Source organism: Quercus lobata, chromosome 10 (assembly GCF_001633185.2).
Source record: "Quercus lobata isolate SW786 chromosome 10, ValleyOak3.0 Primary Assembly, whole genome shotgun sequence".
Taxonomy (NCBI): Eukaryota; Viridiplantae; Streptophyta; class Magnoliopsida; order Fagales; family Fagaceae; genus Quercus; species Quercus lobata.
The window spans coordinates 9,345,482-9,371,550 of NC_044913.1; the positions used below are offsets into that span (position 1 = coordinate 9,345,482).

General features: G+C 42.6%; 2 protein-coding genes across 3 annotated transcripts; one reads left to right on the forward strand and one right to left on the reverse strand.

The window, feature by feature from the left end:
- Positions 1-1,402: 1,402 nt before the first annotated feature.
- LOC115966015 lies at positions 1,403-26,069 on the reverse strand. Its single transcript, XM_031085345.1, has 11 exons — positions 25,964-26,069; positions 9,709-9,910; positions 9,195-9,472; positions 8,648-8,762; positions 6,015-6,234; positions 5,647-5,789; positions 5,353-5,519; positions 4,231-4,500; positions 4,109-4,137; positions 3,457-3,662; positions 1,403-2,840 (listed from the first exon to the last, which is right to left on the reverse strand). Exons 2-11 carry the CDS (start codon positions 9,785-9,787, stop codon positions 1,600-1,602), a joined length of 2,748 nt encoding a protein of 915 aa, XP_030941205.1. The 5' UTR covers positions 9,788-9,910; positions 25,964-26,069; the 3' UTR covers positions 1,403-1,599.
- LOC115966016 lies at positions 11,896-15,105 on the forward strand. Of its 2 annotated transcripts, none has more exons than XM_031085346.1 (2): positions 11,896-12,335; positions 13,025-15,105. In XM_031085346.1, the coding sequence occupies exon 2, from the start codon at positions 14,050-14,052 to the stop codon at positions 14,719-14,721; it is 672 nt and encodes a 223-aa protein (XP_030941206.1). In that variant the 5' UTR covers positions 11,896-12,335; positions 13,025-14,049; the 3' UTR covers positions 14,722-15,105. The 2 variants fall into 2 exon arrangements, with proteins under 2 accessions (XP_030941206.1, XP_030941207.1); XM_031085347.1 differs by lacking the exon at positions 11,896-12,335 and adding an exon at positions 12,761-12,914.

Consider the following 26,069-nt stretch of genomic DNA (forward strand, 5'->3'; position numbering starts at 1 on the left):
GTTTCTAAATGCTGAATTACAATCAAATTTGACACGGAATAAATCCAACACATAGTTGAATAAATTCAACCTTACAATATATATATATATATATATATATAAATATATATATAATTACTATTCGGTTTAGTTAGGTCCATTTCAGTTTATTCAAATCCATTTTGGTCTAGTTGACGGTGTTTCTTTTTTCTTTTCTTTTTTTTTTTTTTGTTGGGAGAATTTGGAGAGGAGGGGAGGGGGGGAGAGGGTTTCTTCTTATATTAATAATAATAATAATAATAATAATAAATTGTCAAATTTTTCCTTATGATGTTTAAATTGAACAAAAAATTATAATTGTTAATTTATATGATATCTTATCATTTTTTAAAACAACCCAACCTAAACCTAATTCTATATATATATATATATATATATATAAATAATTACTATTCGGTTTAGTTAGGTCCATTTCAGTTTATTCAAATCTATTTTGGTATAGTTGACGGTGTTTCTTTTTTCTTTTTTCTTTTTTTTGAGAATTTGGAGAGGAGGGGAGGGGAGGGTTTCTTCTTCTTATAATAATAATAATAATAATAATAATAATAATAATAATAATAATAATAATAATAATAATAATAATAATAGTAATAGTAAAAAATTGTCAAATTTTTCCTTATGATGTCAATTTTAAATTGAACAAAAAATTATAATTGTTAATTTATATGATATCTTATCATTTTTTAAAACAACCCAACCTAATGAAGGAATATATATTCCCCCTATCCAACTTAAATTTAAGAACGTCCAATTAAGGGTAAGGGATTCCCATTTTGCTCCACTCTTCTTCCTTTTGTTCTTATTCCCCCTCGTACCTATTGGATAAACGTGCATAGCTTAAGGAGAAAAATAAAAAGGGAAATAATCCTAATGTAAGACATATGGCAAGGGGCATGTAAGAAATCTAACTATATATAAGATTCCACAATAAATATACACATTCTCTTTCCATTTAACGTCGGTTGACTCATGTTTGGCATCTCTACTCAAAATGAATCTCATAGCTTATCATGGAATGTAGTTTGCAAAAAAATTGTGATGTTTGTCACTTTTCTGAGTTTCATGACATGCATTTTTCATTTCTTATAGTCAAAATGAAAATCCGGAAATGTAGAGCGATCAACGTCCTTGAACCAAAGGGGGAGAGGTCATATTTTAGGCTCCTTTCTTACAACCCCCTAGGCCACAAGCAGCACCTTTTTTTCCCACGTGGGGATCCGGATATGGTGAAAAAAGAGTGAGAAATATGAAAAGTGAATGTCAAAAGAATTTTATGGTTATGCGTTGAGGCGTTACCAAGACCTCCTAACAAGTTTTTTTTATATATATATATATAATATAGGTTTGATTTTTCTCACACACATTCTGATAATCCAATATTAAGTTCATAGGCTTTTACAAAAGCCTTACACGCATGCTTATTGAATAACAACTAATTAAGCAACTACGATAACACCTAATAAATCAAATCACAATTCTAATGGGTCACATTGCTGGCTGCCATCTTCAAATTATCTCAGGCAATCCCCAAACAGTTCCTAACAGCCTTTACCAGTTGGTTTAACCATGATTTTCTGGCACAGAATTTTCCGAGTTCCTATTCTCATTCCTGTTACTGGAGTTCTTGTTCCTTCTCCCAGAGTTCCCGTTCCTTTTAGTTGCATTATTATTTTCATCCCCTTGGTCACCAGTGACATTACTATCTTCATCCCCTTGGTCGCCAGTGACATTAGTGGACTCTTCACCCCCTTCACCACCAGTCTCATTAAGATCTTTATCCCCAAAACAATCTGGGAAGTTGTAATTCAAAGACTCTTGTGAGAAGAAAAAAAGAAGAATTCCAAATGAAGCTATCCTCAAACCGATTCGAAAACGCTTATTAGTGGTGTCCAGTTGCTTTATCTGTCTGCGCAGAGCATACAATTCAATCACAATCTGTGGTAAAAATCCCATCAAGAAAAGTACAAGCATGGACACTCCAACTATAGTCTCTTGCTTGGATGACAATTTCGTGTCCAAGAGAACCAAAGTGAGAGCAAATACACATACTTCACTGGCAACTGAGATTATCTCAACCAACTGAACTCTTCTCTTAATAAATGGCTTCTCAAGAACAAGGAAGAAGAGCTGCAAAGAAGTGATGCATAACAAGATTATAACAGGAATCGTAGAAGACCAGGTATTCTTATAGGCACCACCCAGAGCCCCTAGCATAACGCGTCTCACAGACTCAATCAATGTGTAGTATATTCTGAGTTGCATAAACATATTTTGGATAGAAGATACACTACCCCCAGAAATCTCTACCTCTTCAGTTTTGTCATCAGGGGCAATGATTTGATAATCACCATGTGTATGCGCACTTGTGCTGGACGTCGATGGGACTACCGGAGTTGCTACGGTACTTGATCTTGTGGAGGGAATATGACTCGGCCTAGTTGAACGGGACATACTTTGTTCTAAACTCGATGGAGCCAAGTCAGTGCCGCCAGAATCCTCTCCAGCTTCAACATCAGGGGCAATGGGGCCTATTAAATCTTCGAATAGAGGCACTAACATGGTTAGGCAATCAGAGTTCTGTTTCCCGTTCAATGTCCACTGGCCTTCATTACCAGCACCCAAAGTTACTTGGGCTATTCTGGGATTTCTCTGTCCTACTTGAATTGCTTGATTATCTTCTTTGATTAGAACTCGCTTTGCAAATTTAATACCGGTAGAAAGGAACCAGAGCAAGTCCAACAGTAGAAAAGACACAGCAACCAGAATCAAAGTGCCAACTACAATCCCTGATGTCGTTCCTCCTTAATTCAAAAAAGTGAGAAAAGATTAAGCCACATAGCTATATAGTACTTGAAGTTCTTAGCATTAAACCAATGATAAAGAGCATGTAAATGTGAAAAAAATGTGAATTTGGTTCTAGATACACATTTGCATAACTCTGATATGATGCAGTCAGATAACTATGCCTATGAATGCTGTCATGCACAGAGAAGTTATTTATGTCCAAACAGTGTGAAACATCAGTTGCATTGCAATTCTTAAATATGTGAGGAGATGGGACTCTAGACTAGTTTTAGTGCCATCCAATATGATAATTATTAAGTCCATAAGACTTATCTGAACAAGACAGGAACATGGCCACAATTCCATCACGTAATTGGAAATTAGTGTAGAAAAAATTACTCGATAAGAACATAAAAAAACAAAGCTCATTCTATGGCATATCATAATGAGAAATAGGCAATTCCTTGATTAATGAATTCAATATAAGTAAAGAGTTTAAAGAAGCTAATATGCGGTTTGCAATTAGTAAAACAAAAGCCAAAAGCATAATTATCTTTTGAAACTCAGATTTTGCATGATAAATGCATATTTAATGATTCATATGTGGGGGAAGAAAACAAGCTTTCAAGTTACCTCTAATTAGAGCAGCAAAGGCCTCACAAATACTAGGCACTGCAAGATTAACAAGGAATATTTCAAATCTTGGGAATGCGAGTACTCCATAACCCCTCTGCCTTGGTTTCCTGAATTTTAGGATGGCAAGGAGTAAAGCATGCAGTAGTATTAAACTGCCACCAATTATGGCTAACCAAAACATGGTTCTACTAAAATCCTCCCACCTACATGAGACAAAATCTAGTAAGATATTACACTAAAAAATAAATGAGACTGTTTGTGGCACTTCAAAATCCAAATGATGAATTCACGAATTAAACAGAAATGAATAATAGGGAATTAAGTATCAAGCTTGTCCTTTTGGTTTGATCAATAATTTGAAATAATTCAAAGAATGAATGGTTTTTATTTTTCATACATACACAAAATTCTACATCTAAATAACTAGCATAACAAATGGTCCATTCCAAGAATTATTTAATTTCCATTCAACAATTCTTTTAAAATTTACAAAATATTCCTTTATCGCTTTCATAGTTTTTCTGATTTATATTGAATATATTTTGAGCAAAAAACAAATCTGAATTGAATATTTCCTTCTTTTTTTTCTGTCTCTAAAATCCATATGCAAGTGCATGTCATAGATAGAATTAGAGGCCTCATAACTTACCCGTCCGAAACAGGGTCTGGTCCACTATTCTGCAGGTGTACAATGCATTCTATCACAAATTTTATTCATTGTATGATTAAAGAAGTCAAAAGCAAATCACAAGAAAAGTAGAAGTTTCAGACCTCAAAGAATGAATATTCATTTTCCTTTAATCGCATGGGTGCCTTAGCCCTAGCCCTATTCTGCACACCCAGGAAAATTCCTGAATCATGAATTTTAGACCTGGTACGTGAGTTGGCAGGAGGACTTGAGTGAGTGCGCCCAGTTTCCCATGGAAGATTGAAGTAGGGAATGCTCCAGTGCAAACCCCTGGCTAATTCATAATACTCCACTGGCAGTGTCACTCCCAACCATGTAGATAATGCAAAAACCTGAATATGGCCTGCCATTCTCTGTATGAAAGAGAAAAGGAAAAATGCGACTTAGTTCTACAAGAGTGATGCAGTTCATAAGGTTTGATAAGTTATTTTTATCGGATACTTAAATGACAGTATGTTACGCTAATCTACCCGCCAAAAACCACATATAAGGTTTGATATCTTCATGCCAAATTGCTAATATTAGAATAAAATGATCAAAAGACTCAAAACAATGAAAATATTTAGAGAGCACAATCATATATTAAATTTTATGTTTAAAAAATCAAGGAAAATTATTTTTACAGGAGGAAAAGGGTCAAATTGTTCCAAGTATTTCAAATTATTTTACTTGATTTTCAAGAGGCTACATATAATCATAGTGCAATAACCTGCTAGGTACAGTTTGATAAACTTCTAGTTCAAACCTTGGAAAATACAGGATCAGCCACAAAGAAAAAAATAAGCAAATATGATCTGTACATCAGAAAGATCTTGTTTTACCATAAATGAAATGCTTTGCACAAAAAATACTTTGAAAGAAGAGATCACCAATAATGTGCGTGGTGTTCTTATTCAAGGTGATCCAAGAAAAATTTTGGTGACATCAACATGCTATCAGAACATTTTTTGCGGCCTCGATTGTTTGTCAAGAATGTCATTTAAAGAAATTTGTTTCAACCCCAAAGAGTTGTAAGATTTTAATCTACACTTTTTTATAACACCAAACCTCAAAATCAATGTCAAGTTATTTACTTTTTTGTTTCTAACACGGTGCAAAAGCCCTTGTGTAGAATATTATCAGGTGTATCAAAAAAAGAATATTAAAATGGTATAACTAAATAATCAATTAATGAGATAACGGTTCAAATGAGTTAGATATCATACAAAAAGATTACTCGCAGGATCAGGAAGAGAAGAAAATGGTGGAGAAAATGTCCCAATAGAGGAAAGGCTTGCAATTGAAGCCGTAAGCAGCCCGGCAGCAATAGATGTCGCCACAAATGAAGTAGTTGCAAATACTAAAATTACAGTAGATATTTTGGGCACAGAATCTGTATATATATTTTTAACCTTACATCAGTAAATAAATAAGAAAATTAAAGAGCTTAAAAGTGTCATCTATGGAATTGTTGGACTACAATTGAGCTGACAACAAGAGATAAGAGGGAGAACCCTTACATGGCCTTACTAGTAGAGTTTTGGAAGCTAGATTTTTGTTTCCAGCAGCATCCTGAGCTACATTTTCGGGAACATTGACGGATACAATATCATGGAATGCTCTTATCACTACAGCATATTTTTTTTTACTTTCTTCTTTAAAGCTGAAAATGGTAATGACTATCATTGGAAAGGAACAAAAATGAAAATATGTCAAGAGTAAATATGCCATACTGATTGAAATAGTACTTCCATCAAGAACCCAAATGGTGTGTAAAAAGGTCATCATCATGGTTTCTCGATTGTGTGTGGGTTCATCATGCATGTGATGTATGTGTTCATGTACTGGTTAATATACATAGACACAAAGGTAACCAGAAATGACTTGCCTCTCTATGTACCCTCCATTGATTGATATTTTAGCATCGTTGAAGCCAAATACAGGCTCCATGAATTCTATCCACATAGGGATGTTGTGTTCTCTTGTCCTCATGTGGAGCAGAGTGGTCAAATTTTCATTAGGCCCCAGAAAATCTGAAGGAGGTGTACTTACAGGCATCAGAGAATCTGAAGGTGGTGTAATCAACATTGGAGCAGGCCTTAAAGAATCTGAAGGTCACAATTATATCTATCAGGAGGAAATATCCAACAAATCTATATATTACTAAAAGCTGAAACGTAGTGTTTAATACTGCTGCTCTCACGTTGCCCCACATCAGCTGTCACGTCATTCTTTTTTTTCTTTTCTTTTTTAAAATATAATTTGTCCTACAATTTTAAAATGGTTTTTACAATTTTCAGCCCTATAAATACAGCTCACTACTTATTTATTTATTTCCACTATCATCTTATAATAAATTCAGCCCACTACTTATTTATTTATTTACACTATCACCTTATAATAAATCTGTATAATTAATCCAATCCACCTCTTACTTATTTAGTTCCACTATCAAGCCCAACCCAAAACCTAAAAAATTTACACTTCTCCAACATTTCTCTCCCTTACCATTTCTTCTCCCCATTACTTCTTCAATCTTTCTCCCTCCCTTATCTTTTCATCTCCCCACTACCCTCTACATTAATATCATTCCTCCTCTTTCCCTTCATCTTCCTTTATTTTGTCTCTTCTTATTCACACCCTCTTATTATAAATTTGTCACTATCTCTTCTATTCTATGCATAGTTTTTCCTCACAAAAAAAAAAAAGAAAAAAAGAAGAAGAGTTCCCTCTCTCTCTCTCTCTCTCTCTCTCTCTCTCTCTCTCTCTAAATTGTTGGTGGATTTTTTTTTTTTTTTTCTTACATTTCTACTTTAGGTTGATAATTTTTTATATTCTTTAAAACTCTATTTTGGGTTAATGCGACTTAGTTTTGTTTTTTAAATTGTGATTTGGTTTATTTTTTTAAATTGTTGTTGTTGTTTTTTAAATTTTTTATTCTCTTTGATTGTTAAATGTTATCCTATTGCATTCTAAAAAATTAAATATAGCATATAAAAATATAATATTATTCTATTACATAGCATGATTTGGATAATCTATATATTACTAAAAGCTGAAGTGTAGTCTTTAATGTTGCTGCTCTCACGTTGCGCCACATCAGCTGTCACGTCATTCTTTTTTTTCTTTTCCTTTTCAAAATATAATTTGTCCTACAATTTTAAAATGGTTGAAGCCTTTCAAGCTTTAGGGCTTTTTTTTTTTTTTTTTTTTCAATTTTCTTATAATTTTTTTTAACATTTATTTTTTAATATTTACACTTCCCCAACATTTCTCTCCCTTACCATTTCATCTTCCCACTACTTCTTCAATCTTTCTCCCTCAATCATCTTTTCATCTCCCCACTACCCTCTACATTAATATCATTCCTCCTCTTTCCCTTTATCTTCCTTTATTTTTGTCTCTTCTTATTCACACTCTCTTACTATAAATTTGTCACTATCTCTTCTATTTTACGCATAGTTTTCCCTCACCAAAAAAAAAAAAAAAAAGGGTTCCCTCTCCCTCTCTCTCTCTCTAAATTTTTTGGTGGATTTTTTTATTTTTCTTGCATCTCTACTTTAGGTTGATAATTTTTTATATTCTTTAAAACTCTATCTTGGGTTAATGAGATTTAGTTTTGTTTTTTAAATTGTGATTTAGTTTTGTTTTTTAAATTGTTGTTGTTGTTTTTTTAATTTTTTATTCTCCTTGATTGTTAAATGTTATCCTATTGCGTTCTAAATAATTAAATATAGCATATAAAAATATATTATTATTCTATTACATAGCATGATTTGGATAATTTGGTATTTATTCTATTACATAGCATGATTTTTTATAGTGATCAATTTAGATGTTAAACTAGGAGACTTTACTAATTTTTGTTTATTTTCTAATCCTTTGTGGTGGACAAAGTACTCTTAATAATTGTATTAGAAGTACTTTATAATGTCATTTATTTGAAGAAAAGCAAGGGTTAGCCAAACAAAAATAATCGGATAGGTGACAAATTTTAACTTTTGCAATTTTATTTTTATTATTATTATTTTATAACAATGCATGTATAGAAATTTAATTCTTAGATTTTGTTAATAATTGTTTATTTGATAATATGTTTTGAGCGGCCGAAATTATAATTTTTACAAAGAAAATAACCTTAATAGATTATCAAAAACAAAATTTTATCCTAATATTGATTCAATTAATCATTGTTAGGTTTTATTAATTTTTTTAGTTTACATTTTTTTGGTGTTTTGGATTGTTCCTATATTACATTTATGATTGTTCTTATAATAAATAAAAATATAATTATAAAATACATTACTCATTATTAGATTAGTTTAAATTGTAAAAAAAAGTTTAATAAAACTATCATAAAAATAATTATCACGCGTAAGTTTGCGGCTAGTATACATTTAAATATAAAGCTTTCTTGATTGCATATAATCTTTTTTTTTTTTTTTTGATACACCTAAAGCTTTCTACAAACAGATGATTTATTTTCTCCTTGTAACACTTGTAAACCATTGCCAACCGTACCAAATAGGAAAGTAATAGGATCAGCTTTGGAAACTGGAGTCCCATGTATGCTTGTTATAGAGTTTTCATCAATTCCTACTGTGACTATGGCCATGCCAGATATACATCCATCAACCTGAAAGTAGAGAGTGAAAATTAATAAGCAAGAAAAGGTATGAGAAAAATAGGCCCTAGAGATATAAATAGCTATAAATGTTCTCTCACACACACATAATGTATGCTTTGTACACGCTACGTCCACAATTTCACATGCAATATTCATATTTTTTTAAGGAAGTCCATATTTCAAACATGAAGCTTGTAGTGTGTATATATGATGTACAATAATGACTGTGTGACAATCAATATATGATGTACAATACAATTAATGGCTCCAATGTTTCCAACTGACCCCATTCAAGATGATGATGTGCATTACATATTATAAAAATAAATAAATAAATGAGCCATTCCAAATTCATAGGACAACTAAACAGGCTCCTAACCTATGAGCCAACTTCTATTCTCATTGCTGATAAATAAAATAAGTTTGTGAGAACCATCTGACCATAAATTTAAATCTGCGATGCCCAGGATCATCTTTACTGACATTCAGAGGAAGAAGCTTGCCCTGACTCATTGGGAGAGAATATAAAATTTCCGGTTCAAGAGATTTTAAAATTTCTGCAGATGAGTTGAGAACTGGCACTAGAAAGGTTATACAGATCCTTAGTTTAACACAATTATTAGTTGCTAGCACCAGTCTAGTTTCACCATTAACGTCGTCAAGTACAAGTTGCCTTTCGGGAACATGAGTAGTTAAGTTGACAACCATAGTTCGTCTATCTGTAGAATTAATGAACAGAGCATGTAAAGAACACATTGACAACAGCAGCAGCAGCAACAAAAACAACAACAACAATCAAATTAGACAAGGTCAGCTACATAAACAGTCCAGATTATTCATTTTATTATGATAAAAATTGCCTATAAGTAAGTTCAAGGCATCAATTAGATAAAAACAAGAATAGATATGAAAGGACATTTCACTTATAACTCTTGCTGAAATAAAAACTACTCACCGAAACGCACAGTGAAATTAGAATTCTTGTTTCTTTCAAATTTGTTCCCTGCACTGTCAGGACAAAAATTTTTATCCATTACCAAAATCACTCGCCCATACTGAGCAGTGGATGATAAATTCACAAGGACAGAATATTGGAGGTTTGGCTGTAGAATTTTGAGCGAGTTTGGTATAACGTTGCCATCACCGTAGACCAAAAGCTGTAAAGAGTTTTCCAAAAGTGATGAAAATGTTAGAATTCGGTTTATTATTCAGTCTAGACAGCATAACTAGTCAGAGAACCTAGATTATGGAATTCAACTTACACAATAAACATGGTGGACAGTTCCATGTGAGGAATTTCAAGACATTTGTCGGTGATTCAAAAATTTTAAAAAGATGATTATATCATTCATTGACAAGTGTTTCAAGCAGTGTTATTATAAAATATCCTTATGGAAAAGATCTGATAATAAATCCTTGATGTTAGTGTATATTATGTTAATGGGCTTTAGGCCCAGTTAGGTTACTTGTATAGTACACTTTACTTGTACCGCACACATATGCCTCCTATATAAAGGCTCTGATGTATATTCTTTTATTCAAGAAATACAATACAATCATTCTGTATTTCTAACATGGTATCAGAACCACTACTCTGACCTTTTCTTAGCAGTCTTGTCTTCATTAGTGTGGCTTTCTTTTTAACAACGCTTCCGCCATCAAATTGCCGCCGCAGTCTCTCGCCGTTGAACCTCCGACGTCATCCAGCCGTCGTCCTTGGGTTCCGGACCTGCAGCCGCCGTCGTTAAGGAGTTTCACATTGCACAGACCACTGCTCTTTGCATCGCCGCTGCAATTATTGCTCCGATTACGTTTTTGAAGGCACCACTGAGATCGTCCAGCGCCAATCTACAAATTCGTGGAAGCCTCTTCACCATCGGAGACTGCACGCGCCCCCACGCGCCTCTCAAAGTTGCTGTTACGCCGATCACGCGCCACACGCGCCACCACGCTCCACAGCTTCCTTTCACGCACCGACCACGCGCCGTCACGCGCCTCACGTGCATCAACAGCCTCGCTGACGTCATTGCTGACGTCAGCCTTAACAGCTTGCTGACGTCACTGCTTGCGTCATCCGCTGACGTCACCTTCTGAATCTGGATTTGACCGTTGACTTCCAGGTTGACCGTTGACTTTGACTGGCCGTTGACCGTTGACCGTTGACTTTTCCAGAGTTGACTTTTTGAGTCCAGGTTCTCCTTACCCAGTTTTTCGCATAGATTTCATTTTTGCTGTCTGTTTTTGCATATTGTGTCTCTAAATGGATAAAAAGGATATTTTTGTTCCTCGCCCCATCAATACTGTATTGGAGGGGAATAAAAATTACTTATCTTGGTCTCAAGCTATGCGCAGTTTTCTTAAGGGTCGCATGCTCTGGCATTATTGTACTGGTGCAATCACTATTCCTGTCAAGGGAGCAAGTGAAGAAGATGCTGTTTTTCTTGGTCGCATGATTGAATGGGATAGTCATAACCACATGATCCTCACATGGATTCGAAATACTTCCATTCCCTCTATTTCCAATCTATTGGTGTGAGAACCAAGTACGAGGCCTATGGGCCTTGGATTATTATGGGCTCACAATCTATTTGTAGTGGGCTTGAAGATTTCCTACTATGGGTCGTTCTCGGCAGAGACTCAAAGCAACGCCCAGTTTGATGTTCACTCTTTCACTCTTTTCTCTCCCCCAAAAAAAAATCCCATTCTTCTCCCATCTTTCTTCTATTTATAGCCAAGGTTAGTGGGAAGATCATGATTACAGCCACCGTTTGTGCCATTGAAGGTCCAATATCATTTGATTTAAGTGGATGTTTAGGTGAGAGGGCGGTGCTGCATTTATGATCTTGGAACTTGATTCCATCTGGACCGATAATGCTCGGCAGCACCGTCTCCCGTGCATACCACATTTTCCCGGGAATGACTCATGTACATGACCGGGAACGTTTGACCGAGCCCACCTTGGAACTTAATACCCTACACCTGTTTGTTATTTATGAATCCCCGGGAATGGCGTAGGACGACTGGACCTTTCGGCTGGGCCTGTGGCCAAAGCCAGTACGAGACAAGGCCCAGGGCCTGTATGGGCCTGGGATCACCGCACTGTACAATTGGGGCAGGGCCCGGGGTCTGTTTGGGCCTAAGGTCTCGGTGCCGTACAATAGCCCCCCCTTGATTCATACTCGGTCATCGAGAAGAATCAAGGAGCAGCATGGGACCTTTTGACCTCGGGAGTCTTTTAGCCTGGGACTTCTGACCGTCATTTCTCATTTAATATTCATCTCAAAAGACGCGCCGTTTCGCGGCGCCAGGCGCAGTCGTCATTATTGCTTGACGGTTCGAGGACCGAAGCGACGTGCGGATTGGTTATGCTTGGCGTTCGTTGGACTGCTCGTAGACCGCGCCCATTTAATGCTTGATTCAGACGCTTCTTCTTCCTCCATTCACTTTTCTTTCCTCTATAAATAACCTCCCTCTGAACAGCATCCCATTTTTCCTCTGCCAATCTTTAGAGCTCTTTTTCTCTGCCGACCACATTTCTGTGCGCTTGCTTACCCAGTGTTCTTTTCCTCCTTAGAACCCAAAGTAAGTTTTTCTTCCCCTTCCTTTTCCTTTCAACTTTCATTTCTTTGAGTTTACTTTCGTATTTTTAGGCGTTATAGATGGGTTACTCTTACCTCCTAGAGTCCCCGGCTGCTTTGGCCACCTTTAGGAGTAAATTTAACATTCCCAATGACGTGGATGTGGCCTACTGCCATGAGAGCGATATTGAACTCCACCGAGGGCATGGTATAGCCTTCTTTCCTTTGATGTCCATTCTAGAAGGTGGGGTCAGGTTCCCCGTGGATCCCCTCTTAATAAACACACTCACTTACTACGGGCTGTGCCCGGACCAACTTCCCCCCAACTTTTACCGGGTAGTTAGTTGCGTCAGTAAGTTGAACCACACCTTTAACTTACAGTTAGACCACCATGACATTAACCAAATGTATAGGCTCTGTGGGAGCAAAGCCACCGGTTATTACCTAAAGACAAGGGATGCACGGGTACGGCTGATATCATGCCTACCTGATTCGAACAGGAATTCCGCCAATGAGTTCGTTAGGGTGAGCGGCAATTGGTTTGCCGGGGAGTTTCCTTGCCCCCTTACGCCGCGTGAAGTGGGTTCGTTCCATCCCCTTCATATAACTGCTTTCTTTCGCCTCTCTTTTTCTTCCTCTCGGTAAAAAGAATTTTTATGATTAGAGACTAATGCGTCATTTGATCTTTTGCAGACGGCAAAGTGTTTGTGCAGGACCTCAGAGTCGTCCACGCCAAAGACTTAAACTTCGTCCTCCGCTCTGAGATATACGTGCATTGGGACGGGCAACTCCGGGCTTCGCATTTGATCCTCGGTGTGGAGCCGGTTTATTCTACTTGGCAGCCGTTCAAGCAGGCCCTGATAGTTGACAGCCCCCTGCTGTCGTATATAGACGTTCGGTACGTGAACTTTTTACCGCCGAGTCTTACAACCGGGGAAGCGAGGGAATTTGGCCGGCGGGTTACTTGCGCAGACGAGCTAGCCCCTTTGAGAGACGAATCCGCGGAAAAAGCATCCCGGCGCATCAGGGAGTTAGCCCACGAAGCCGTGCAGCAAGGCCAAGCGCAAGAGCAGCCAATCCCCGAGAATCCGGCCGCCGTGAACCAACAACAAGTGATAGAAGCGGCCGCCCTTTTAGCTAGAGCTGCCCGGCCTAAGGGAAAGATGGTATCTAGAAAAGTGCTGTCGGTAGAACGGTTTGTGCCCGGTGCCCGACAATCCAATCAGCCCCCTCCTCCAGAGGGCCGGGGTCAAGTGCCGCAGCCTTCACCCCCACCGCAGGCCGGACGTGCCCGGAAGAAGCAAAAGGTCACTGATCAACCTTCCACTTGCCCGGGCGAGGTCGCTGCCCAGACTCCTCCCCGTCCAACAGGTGGTATTGTTATCCGTGAGCCGCCGACTGAAGCCGGCACGGGGGGCGCGTCCTCCTCCCAAGTGGCTCCTGCGTGGGAGCCGAAGATCCTTCTGGACGGCAAACCATTGCCGTCAACCGCCTGCATTCGGATGTGGGATAAAGGCGAGGGCGGCCGTATTGCCCAATCTTTGGCCGAAGCTCTCCAACTTCCGGAGGATGTGCATGCTTTCGAGGATGGATCCGAGGAGTCCGTAGGGCGCCGGTTAGAGTGGCACGCCATTGCGGTAATTTTTTTGTCTATCTAGTTCTTCATACAGGTTTCCTTTTGTCTTTTTTCTAACTTTTGTCCTTGCTAGGCTGCTCAAATGGCCCACATTGTGGCTGCTCGGGCAAGGGAGCTTGCTGAGGAGAGCGAGCGCGAGAAGGAGGCGCGCGAGGCGGCGGTGAAAACGGCTAAGGAAAAACTGAAGGCCGCCGAGTCTGCTGAGAAAAAGGCAGCAATTGCCGAGAAGAACCGGTCCCTTGCCGAGAAAAGGTGTGCGGAGCTCCTAACCCAGCAGAATGAGACGGAGCTTAAGCTAGCCCAAGCTATCAGCCTTAACACCTCCAATGCCGAGGAGATAGCTGACCTTAGGGCAGGCTTGGCAGCCGCGGAGCAGAAATGGTATGATGTCGGCTTTGCTGATGCCGAAAACTCTGTAGAGCCGGTGGTTGCTCGGGCTAGGAATATGGGCTTTGAGGCCGGGTGGTTTGCCGCCCTTCAGGCAATGGGCGTTCCTGAGGATTCGCATCTGAGAGACCCCGGCCAAATCCCATTCCCGAGCCCCGCCCCTGCTGCTCAGGGTACCCCGGTGGCGATTGACGAGGAAGAGACAGCCAGTATGAGGGAGCTGGTTGAGCAAATCGATGCTCACGCCGAGCCTGAGGAAATGGAAGTCACCAGTATCCCGACTGTGCAGGAGCTTCTCGGTGAGGCCCCGCCTTTTTCTTTGGCCGGCCAGCAGGAAGTGATACCACCGAACCAACCTCCCCGCTAATTTTGCTTTTATCTTGCTTGCTCACTTTCATTTTATTAGTTTTACTTGCTCACGTCACCGGGATGCGGTGACCGAACATTTGTTTTATTTTGTTGGTTTTATTTGCCTATGTCACCGGGATGTGGTGACCGAACAATTGCTCTACTTTAATTAGAAGTCCGTTTTCTTTTTCCGTTTGAATTTGTCGAATGAAATTATCTCTGTTCGTGTTTTGCTTGAACCACGCCAGTGCTATGGCGGCTTAATGTAATAGTACCCCCGAGAACCATTTACGCGGCGCTTAGTGTATTTTGAGAGCGCTTTTTGACTTAGTATTTGAAAAAGGGTCGGGTTAGGCTTTGGCTGAACCGGGAATCGAGCCGAGGGTCAGGTTTTCGTACTTAGAGAATTATTTGTAGGTTTCCACCTGCTCGGCGATAGTGATCGAGCCGAGGATCAGGTTTCTATCCTTAGATTATTATTTGTAGGTTTCCGCCTGCTCGGCGATAGTGATCGAACCGAGGGTCAGGCTTCTGTCCTTAGAGACTTATCTGTAGGTTTCCACCTGCTCGGCGATAGTGATCGAGCCGAGGATCAGGTTTCTGTCCTTAGATTATTATTTGTAGGTTTCCGCCTGCTCGGCGATAGTGATCGAACCGAGGGTCAGGCTTCTGTCCTTAGAGACTTATCTGTAGGTTTCCACCTGCTCGGCGATAGTGATCGAGCCGAGGATCAGGTTTCTGTCCTTAGATTATTATTTGTAGGTTTCCGCCTGCTCGGCGATAGTGATCGAACCGAGGGTCAGGCTTCTGTCCTTAGAGACTTATCTGTAGGTTTCCACCTGCTCGGCGATAGTGATCGAGCCGAGGATCAGGTTTCTGTCCTTAGATTATTATTTGTAGGTTTCCGCCTGCTCGGCGATAGTGATCGAACCGAGAGTCAGGCTTCTGTCCTTTGAGATTTGATGGTGATTCTTCCGGCGTACGGCTAAGGAATGAAAAATAGCTTATACAAAAGGATTCATCATGCTCTTAGTTTCAATGGGATACAAGTAATGGCTTACACCGATGATTATGCGTAGAACTTCTTCAAGTTGTTGGCGTTCCATGGTCGGGGGAGTGGCCTCTCGTCAAGGTCTTCCAAGTAGTAGGCCCCTGCACCCGCAATAGCTGTGACTCTGTATGGTCCTTCCCAACTCTGAGCGAGCTTCCCTGCAGTCAAGTCCCGCATGTTTCCCACTACCCTTCTTAATACTAGTTCCCCGGCAATGAACTCCCTGCTCTTTACATTTCGGTTGTACCTTTGGGCCAGCTTCTGTTGATACTCGGCAAGACGTATGGTCGCAGCCTCCCTGCATTCTTCTAGCCAATCCAAACGCTCCATCATCAGGTCGGCGTTCTGTACGGGGTCAAACCCGGCGACCCGTGCACTGCATAAGCTCACCTCGGTTGGTATGACTGCTTCCGAGCCGTATGTCAGGGAGAACGGGGTTTCACCCGTGGATCTCCTAGGGGTCGTGCGGTACGCCCATAATACACTGGGTAGCTCTTCCGCCCATCTTCCCTTTGCTCCGTCCAACCTTCTTTTGAGCCCGTTCAAGATAGTCTTGTTTACCGCTTCAGCTTGGCCGTTGCTTTGTGGGTATGCCGGGGTTGAATACTTGTTTTTGATGCCAAGCTTACTACAAAAGCTCCGGAAAGCATTGCTGTCGAACTGCAGCCCATTGTCTGATACCAGCGAATTCGGCACCCCAAACCGTGTAACTATGTTTTTCCATACAAATTTTTTCACGTCGGAATCCCGGATATTAGCCAAGGCCTCTGCTTCAGCCCACTTTGTGAAGTAATCTACAGCCACCAATACAAAACGGCGGTTCCCCGTTGCCCGGGGGAAAGGCCCAAGGATGTCAAGCCCCCATTGTGCAAATGGCCACGGGCTGCTGACAGGATTTAGCTGTCCTGCAGGTTGATGGATCATTGGGGCGTGCTTTTGACATTGTTCGCAACTTCGTACGTATTCGGCGGCATCCTTCTGCATCTGTGGCCACCAAAACCCCTGTGTCATTGCTCGGTGTGCCAAAGATCGTCCCCCGGCATGCCCGCCGCACACTCCCTCATGCAGCTCGGTCAGGAGCTCTTTGACCCTGTCTGGATGTAGGCATAAGAGGTAAGGGCCTGCAAAGGATCTTCGGTACAATTTTCGGTCTGAAGACAGCCAGTATCTGGGAGCCATTCGCCGAATCTTGTTGGCCTCGGCCTCATTCTCCGGAACTTTATCCTCGGCAAGGAAGTCTATGATCGGGCTCATCCAACTTGGACCAGCTACTGCCACCTGCGCAATCTCTACTCCGGCTTGGTTGGGAACATTCTTCACCTGGATGCTTGGCTCCTTTACAAGTTCTACCGTGATGAGCCTTGGCGTATCCTCGGTAGCCGATGAGGCTAACGTGGCAAGAGAGTCAGCGTGCTTGTTTTGTGACCGGGCTACCTGGGATATCTTTACCGTTCCAAACTGACTGATAATCTGCTTTGCCGCGCCGAGATAAGCTTTCATTCTGGGGTCCCGAGCTTCGAAGTCCCCAGTGATCTGATAAACCACCAGTCGAGAATCAGAGTAGATCTCTATGTCCTTTGCGCCCAGATGTAATACTGCCCTCAATCCGGCCAACATGGCTTCGTATTCGGCTTCGTTGTTCGAGGCTTTGAACCCCAGTCTGAGGGAGTGTTCCAGTCGTATACCCTCCGGGGTGACAATGACAATACCAGCCCCGGCCCCCATAGCATTCGATGCACCGTCCACAAATAACCTCCATGGGCGAATCTCCGTACTACAGATTATTTTGCCTTCATCCTTGGGTGTAAACTCTGCGATGAAGTCAGCCAGAACCTGTCCCTTCACCGAGCTTCTAGGCCGGTATCTTATGTCAAACGATCCCAACCGAGTCCCCCACTTGGCAATCCGCCCTGTGAAGTCTGATCTCTTCAATAGTGACTGCAATGGATACTCGGTGAGGACGAACACTGTGTGTGCCTGGAAGTAATGTGGCAACTTTCTCGTGGCGTGCACCAGAGCCAAAACTAACTTCTCGAGAGGCAGGTACCTTGTCTCGGCATCGACCAAGGTTTTGCTCACGTAATACACCGGCATCTGCACTCCCCGGTCCCTTAGCAACACAGCACTTACCGCATGGTCGGTGACAGCGAGATACATAAACAGATCCTCTCCGGGATCCGGGGCCGTCAACCTCGGCGCCTTTGCCAAATATTCCTTTAGCTCTCGAAAGGCTTCATCGCAGCTCTCGTCCCATAGAAACCCCTTCCACTTTTTCAGAAGCTGATAAAAGGGCCGGCAACGGTCGGCAGACTTGGAGATGAATCTGTTCAGGGCCGCTAGCATTCCAGTGAGCACTTGCACCTCTTTGGGATTGCTTGGTGGTTTGAGGCGGTTCACGGCTTCTATCTGGTCGGGGTTGGCTTCTATACCCCGAGTAGAGATCAGATACCCCAGGAACTTACCAGCCCCCACTCCGAAAGTGCACTTTTCGGCATTCAAGCGCAATTTATACCGACGTAGTATCTCAAACACTCCCCGGAGATCTTCGGTGTGCTGCGACTCAATTCTGCTTTTCACCACCATATCATCGATATAAACTTCAACCGTGCATCCAATTTTTTCTCGGAACATTCTCGTCATCATTCTCTGATACGTAGCCCCGGCGTTCTTTAGTCCGAACGGCATGACCTCGTAGTGATAATTCGCATTCGGGGAGATAAATGCAGTCTTTTCTCGGTCTTCGGGCGCCAAGGCAATTTGGTGGTAGCCCTGGAAGGCATCCAGGAAGCTCATCCTCGGATGCCCGTACGTTGCATCTACTAGCTGGTCAATCTTGGGCATCGGGAATGGGTCCTTGGGACATGCCTTGTTCAAGTCTGTGAAATCCACACAAACTCTCCATTTCCCGTTCTTCTTCTTTACCACGACAGTGTTTGCCAACCACTTCGGGAAGAATATCTCCTTTATGGCTCCGGCATCCTTCAGCCGCTGTACCTCCAGGTTTACTGCCTCGACGTGTTCCCTCGACGCTCTTCTCGGTTTCTGCTTCTTTGGGGGGAATAACGGATCCACATTGAGTCTGTGGACAATGAACTCGGGATCTACGCCGGGCACTTCATACGGGCTCCACGCAAAAACGTCCACGTTTTGCAATAAGAACAGCAACATATCTACCCTTTCCCGGTCGTTCATGCTTGTACCTATCTGGAAATACTTGTCAGCATCTGGGAGAATCCTTACCTTCAGCACCTCCTCGGCCACGTCCGCCCCAGCTTCCCCCTGGGGTTTCTGTAATTGCTATGAATTTTCTTTCTCGTTCTCCTCAGTTCGACCGAGCTGTTCGTTCTCCCACCGGACCGCGGCGACGAGGCACTGCCTCGCCACCTGCTGATTCCCCCTTACCACGGCAACTCCATTCTCGGTAGGAAATTTCACTTTTACGTGAAGGGTGGACGGGACAGCCCCCATTGCGTGAATCCACGGCCTTCCCAGGATTGCGGTGTATGGTGCGAATGATCGGACCACTATAAATGTAACTATAACTGTCTTGCCTTCCATGTTCACTGGGAGAGAGATCTGCCCCTCGGGAATTACAACCCTCCCATCAAACGAGACCAACGGCGTGTCATACTTCGCCAAATCCTGGGTCTTTAACCCTAGCCCTTCAAAGAGATCCGGGTACATGACGTCGGCTCCGCTTCCTTGATCAATCATCACCCTCTTTACCAGGAATCCGCCTATCCGGGCTGTCACCACCAAAGCATCGTCGTGGGGTTGGACCGTCCCCTCGAAATCATCTTCTCCGAACGAGATGGTCGGCCGTCCACCTTTTTTCTTCTTTTTGGATGATTCTCCTTCCGCGCAGGCTACTGTCAGTATCCTTTTAGCCGCTGCTGCCCTTCTTGGTGCGGCATGGATGACTTCGATTACCCCCAGGGGTGGTGGAAGGGGATTCCTTTTCTGTTGGGATCCCTGCCCGGTTTCTCGGTTAACGGAATCTGTTACAAACTCTTTTAAGTACCCGGCCCTTGCTAGCTGTCCGAGATGATCTTTTAATACCCGGCACTGTTCAGTCGTGTGCCCCTTGTCTCTGTGATAGGTGCAGTATAAGTTTTGGTTCCTCCGAGATGGGTCGCCCCCCATTTTGTTCGGCCACCTGAAGAATGGCTCGTCTTTGATCCGTTCCAGGATCTTGTGAACTGGCTCTTTAAACACCACATTGACCCCGTCGATCTGCCCCTCTGGTCCCTGCATTCTGAAGTCTCGTTTCGGTTTTGCCGGCAAAACGTTTTGCCGAGATCTCCCCACTAACGGAGCTTTCCCCCTGCTTTGCAACCGGTCATCTTCCAGGCGTTTGTACTCCTCTATGCGTCTCATCAGTTGCCTCATGTCCTCGGGGGGTCTTCTCGTCAGTGACTCCCGTAATTCAGAATCCTCAGGGAGCCCCATTCTGAAGGTGCTTGCCGCAATTTTCTCATTTCCTCCACCAATCTCGTTATAGAGTTCCCAGTATCGGCTGGCATAACTCCGAAGGGTTTCCCCAACCCTCATCTTCATGGAAAGTAGTGCGTCAACCGGCTGTTGCACCCGGCTACATGTCACGAACCTGCTGCCGAATTCCTGAATCAGCTCGGCAAAGCTGTGTATGGAGCCCTTCCGCAAACCATTGAACCATCTTAGTGCCGTGGAACCGAGACTAGAGGGAAAAACCTTACACATTAATGCATCGTTGTGCGCATGCAAAGACATCATGTGGATGTAATGGCTAACATGCTCCACAGGGTCTGTCCTTCTCTCATACGAATTGAATGGTGGTCGTGTGAATCTGCTCGGCATAGGGGCCCGTTCAATTTCATCGGAAAACGGTGACCGGGCAGCCATCCGTAGAGCCCGGCTCATTGCGTCCATGGAGGCATTGTGGTGTAGACGTTCTTCCGGTGATTCTGATCCTTGGTGATCATAACCGTGCGACCGTGAGCGGTTCCGTCGATTGCGTGGTTCCCGTGATTGCCGGTGCGACTCTTGGGAGCGCGACCGGTCTCGGGACCGATGCGTATTAGACCGGCTGGAGGCCTCACCCTGGTTTCTCCTTTGCTGGGAGTTGCGATTCCTTTCATCTCGCCGAACCCTTGCTTCCAGCTCTAGGTCCATTACCAGTCTGCGTAACCGTTCCAGCTCTCGGTCCCTTTCGTCATGCCGCCGATGCGCCGAGACGTCCGAAACCGTCCAGTGTGTCTGAGCCGATCCTTCTCCTTGTCCGGACCCTTCCTCCCTTCTTGAGTGCTCCCTATCTTCCCGCCTTTTTTGCCTTCTCTCCCTCCATGTTGACCCCCGAGAAGATCCCATGGAGCCGCTTGGTGCACGCTCCTCAGACATCCTCGTCGTTTGAGTCCCAGTCGAACTACAGCTTTGTAGGAGGGCCCCACGGTGGGCGCCAATTGTGAGAACCAAGTACGAGGCCTATGGGCCTTGGATTATTATGGGCTCACAATCTATTTGTAGTGGGCTTGAAGATTTCCTACTATGGGTCGTTCTCGGCAGAGACTCAAAGCAACGCCCAGTTTGATGTTCACTCTTTCACTCTTTTCTCTCCCAAAAAAAAATCCCATTCTTCTCCCATCTTTCTTCTATTTATAGCCAAGGTTAGTGGGAAGATCATGATTACAGCCACCGTTTGTGCCATTGAAGGTCCAATATCATTTGATTTAAGTGGATGTTTAGGTGAGAGGGCGGTGCTGCATTTATGATCTTGGAACTTGATTCCATCTGGACCGATAATGCTCGGCAGCACCGTCTCCCGTGCATACCACATTTTCCCGGGAATGACTCATGTACATGACCGGAAACGTTTGACCGAGCCCACCTTGGAACTTAATACCCTACACCTGTTTGTTATTTATGAATCCCCGGGAATGGCGTAGGACGACTGGACCTTTCGGCTGGGCCTGTGGCCAAAACCAGTACGGGACAAGGCCCAGGGCCTGTATGGGCCTGGGATCACCGCACTGTACAATTGGGGCAGGGCCCGGGGTCTGTATGGGCCTAAGGTCTTGGTGCCGTACAATTGGGCAGCTTTGATGATGCAAAATCTGCATGGGATATGTTGGCCAAAAGGTACTCCACTACTCATGGATCCATGAAATATCAATTAGTGGTTGAATTGCATCAACTCAAGCAAGAACCAGGGCAATCCATCAATGACTATTATGATCAGCTTCGCTACATTTGAGACCAAATTGACCTTTCTGATCCAACTTGGGCATGCTCAAAGGATGCTCAGCAATATGCTTCCATCAGAGATGAATTTCGCCTCTATGAATTCCTGATGTCACTTCACAAGGACTTTGAGCCCATTCGAGGTCAGCTTCTAAATCGCAGTCCTGCTCCCTCTCTTGATACTGCTGTGAATGAGTTAGTTAGAGAAGAAGCTCGTCTTGCAACCCTTCAAGCCCAGAATAAGCTCAATGTTTTGGCTATTACTCCATCTACTCCACTCATAGAGCAGCCTCAGTAATCAGGTGATTCCTCTGGCTCTAACAATCGTCGCAAGCAAACCAACAAAAAGGTCTGCAACTATTGCAAGCGTTCTGGCCACACCATTGAGACTTGTTACCGTCGCAACAAATCTACTGCTGCTGTTGCTAATACTGAGCCTACTCCGCCAATGGCTTCCACTTCAGCTGAGTCCCAGTCTTCTGGATCCACTATCAACCTCTCCCCCACTGAACTACAGGAGATCATAGCTCAGGCTGTTCGTATGGCTGGTAATGCATCTCTTTCCACTGCCCTATCTGTTCTACCCGGTAAGTCTCAAACTTGGCTTTTTGATTCTGCCTGCTGCAATCACATGACACCTCACTCGTCCTTATTCTCCAAACTTGACCCTGCACCACATCCTCTAAATATTCATATAGTTGATGGTTCCACCATGCATGGAAATAGTTTAGGTTTTGTTTCAACCTCTAACCTTTCTGTTCCTGGAGTCTTCCATGTACCTGACCTATCCTATAATTTGTGCTCTGTGGGACAATTAGCTGAACTAGGTTATCGCCTTATTTTTTACTATTCTGGGTGTATTGTGTAGAATCCAAGGACGGGGCAGGAGCTTGGGACCGGTCCTAGAGTTGGGCGTATGTTTCCCGTGGACAATCTTCATCTTCCACCTGTTGCTCCTGTTTCTGTTGCTGCTGCAGCTGTTGCAGTTTCTTCCCTACCTTCTCTTGCACTTTGGCATTCTCGTCTTGGTCATGCACCATCTTCTCGGGTACAACAGTTAGCGTCTAGGGGTCTGTTGGGTTCTGTGTCTAAAGACAATTTTGATTGTACTTCATGTCAGTTAGGAAAACAGCCAGCTTTGCCTTTTAATAACAGTGAATCTATTTCTAATAGTATTTTTGAGTTAATTCATTCTGATGTTTGGGGACCTTCTCCTGTTGCTAGTATTGGTGGATCTCGATATTTTGTTGTTTTTATTGATGATTATTCTCGTTATAGTTGGATTTTTCCTATGAAATCTCGTTCTGAAATTTTACCAATATATAGCAATTTTGCAAAAATGGTTGAAACACAATTCTCCAAACGTATCAAAATTTTTCGATCTAACAATGCTCTTGAATATACTCAATATGCGTTTCAAGCTCTGTTACATTCCTATGGCACTGTACATCATCTAACTTGTCCAGGTACCTCTCAGCAAAATAGTCGAGCCGAAAGAAAACTTCGTCATATTCTTGACACTGTTCGTGCTCTTCTTCTTTCTACCAAAGTTCCTACCCCATTTTGGGGTGAAGCTGCTCTTCATGCTGTTCATGCAATTAATCGCATTCCAAGTGCTGTCATCCATAATCAAACTCCGTATGAGCGTCTTTTTGGGTCACCCCCTGACTATCATCACCTTCGCTTATTTGGATCTGCTTGTTTTGTTCTTCTTCAGCCTCATGAGCACAACAAACTTGAGCCTCGATCTAGACTTTGTTGTTTCCTTGGTTATGGTGAAACTCAAAAGGGGTATAGGTGTTATGATCCTGTCTCTCATCGTCTTCGTGTTTCTCGTAATGTTGTCTTTTGGGAACACCGATTGTTTGTTGAACTCTCTCACTTTCGTTCCTCCTTGACTAACTCCTCTGTTTTAGAAATCTTTCCAGATGAGTCTCTTGTTCCTTCTACAAATACTTTTGATCCTTCTTTGGACTTCTCTCCAGATATTTTTGATGCTTCTGCCTGAAGATCCTCCACAAGACATTCCACCTCGCCACTCAACCCGGGTAAGGTCCATTCCTCCACATTTACTTGACTATCATTGTTACACTACCCTTGCTACACTTCACGAGCCTCAAACCTATCGTGAGGCCTCTACTGACCCTTTATGGCAGATTGCAATGAAAGAGGAACTTGATGCATTAACCAAAAACCATACTTGGGATCTGGTTACTCTTCCTCCTGGACAGTCTGTGGTTGGTTGTAAGTGGATCTATAAGATCAAGACTCGCTCTGATGGATCCGTTGAGCGCTACAAGGCTCGTCTTGTTGCCAAAGGTTTTACACGAGTATGGGATTGATTATGAAGAGACTTTTGCTCCAGTTGCTCGTATCTCATCTGTTCGTGCTCTCTTAGCTGTTGCTGCTGCTAGTAAATGGGATCTTTTTCAGATGGATGTTAAAAATGCCTTCCTTAATGGGGATCTGAGTGAAGAAGTCTATATGCAACCTCCTCCTGGTCTCTCTGTTGAATCAAACAAGGTTTGTCATCTTCGACGTGCGCTTTATGGTCTTAAACAAGCCCCTCGAGCTTGGTTTGCCAAGTTCAGCTCCACTATCTTTCGCTTGGGTTACACTGCCAGTCCGTATGATTCTGCATTATTTTTTCGTCGTACTGATAAAGGCACTATTTTGCTTCTTCTATATGTGGATGATATGATCATAACTGGTGATGACCTCAGTGGCATTCAAGAACTCAAGGATTTTCTCAGTCAGCAGTTTGAGATGAAAGATCTTGGACATCTCAGCTATTTCTTGGGTCTTGAAATTACTCATTCCACAAATGGTCTTTATATTACTCAAGCTAAGTATGCTTCTGACCTGTTGTCTCAAGCTGGACTTACTGACAGCAAGACTGTTGACACTCCAGTTGAACTTAATGCGCATCTGACACCCTCGGGGGGAAAACCATTGTCTAATCCTTCTCTTTACAGACGATTGGTTGGCAGCTTAGTTTATCTCACAGTTACTCGTCCAGACATCTCCTATGCTGTTCATCAGGTGAGCCAGTATTTGTCTGCTCCACGATCAACTCACTATGCTGCTGTTTTGCGCATTCTTCGATACTTGAAGGGTACCCTTTTTCATGGCCTTTTCTACTCAGCTCAGTCTCCTCTTGTACTCCGTGCATTCTCTGATGCTGACTGGGCAGGAGATCCTACTGATCGCAGGTCCACTACAGGTTATTGCTTTCTCCTTGGTTCTTCTTTGATTTCTTGGCGAAGTAAGAAACAAACTTTTGTGGCCTGCTCTAGTACTGAAGCAGAATATCGTGCCCTTGCTGATACCACATCTGAGCTCATTTGGCTACGATGACTTCTTAAGGATTTGGGTGTGTCCACCTCCTCTGCTACTCCCCTTTATTGTGACAACCAGAGTGCCATTCATATTGCTCACAATGATGTCTTTCATGAACGGACTAAACACATCGAGATTGATTGTCACTTTATCCGTTATTATCTTGTCCATGGTGCTCTTAAGCTCTTCTCCGTCTCCTCCAAAGATCAACTTGCAGATATCTTCACCAAGTCACTTCCTAAGAGACGCACTCGTGATTTAGTTGACAACTTCAAGTTGGTCTCACATCCACCTTGAGTTTGAGGGGGGCTGTTAGTGTATATTATGTTAATGGACTTTAGGCCCAGTTAGGTTACTTGTATAGTACACTTTACTTGTACCGCACACATATGCCTCCTATATAAAGGCTCTGATGTATATTCTTTTATTCAAGAAATACAATACAATCATTTTGTATTTCTAACACTTGACTAGGGAGATAATCCACCATTATTGCTTGTTGTATGTGGACTCCATTACACTAGAGAGAACTCCATTTTATCTTTCTCAAATCAACCAAAGCCATACTTCAATAATAGAAAGGTTGAGACAAATCAACCAAAAAACCACAATTCTGAAAGACTAGGATAATGCAAGAATCAAAGAGAGAACATACAAAACCTCGTCCACCAGTACAGGGCTCACTGAAAGATATATTTATAGAAACATTCTGAGCATTTGTGAAATCAGTTGAGGCAGTGATATTTGCCGTTGGACTGTAT

Excerpts from the sequence above, each read along its gene's own strand:
- LOC115966015 (XM_031085345.1), bottom strand. The coding sequence starts at position 9,787 with ATGGATAAAAATTTTTGTCCTGACAGTGCAGGGAACAAATTTGAAAGA. Across the intron at positions 6,235-8,647 it reads TCCTATTACTTTCCTATTTG|ATTCTTTAAGGCCTGCTCCA; the intron begins GTACGGTTGGCA and ends TGTGACCTTCAG. Across the intron at positions 4,138-4,230 it reads ATGAATATTCATTCTTTGAG|AATAGTGGACCAGACCCTGT; the intron begins GTCTGAAACTTC and ends GTACACCTGCAG.
- LOC115966016 (XM_031085346.1), top strand. The coding sequence starts at position 14,050 with ATGGCCCACATTGTGGCTGCTCGGGCAAGGGAGCTTGCTGAGGAGAGC.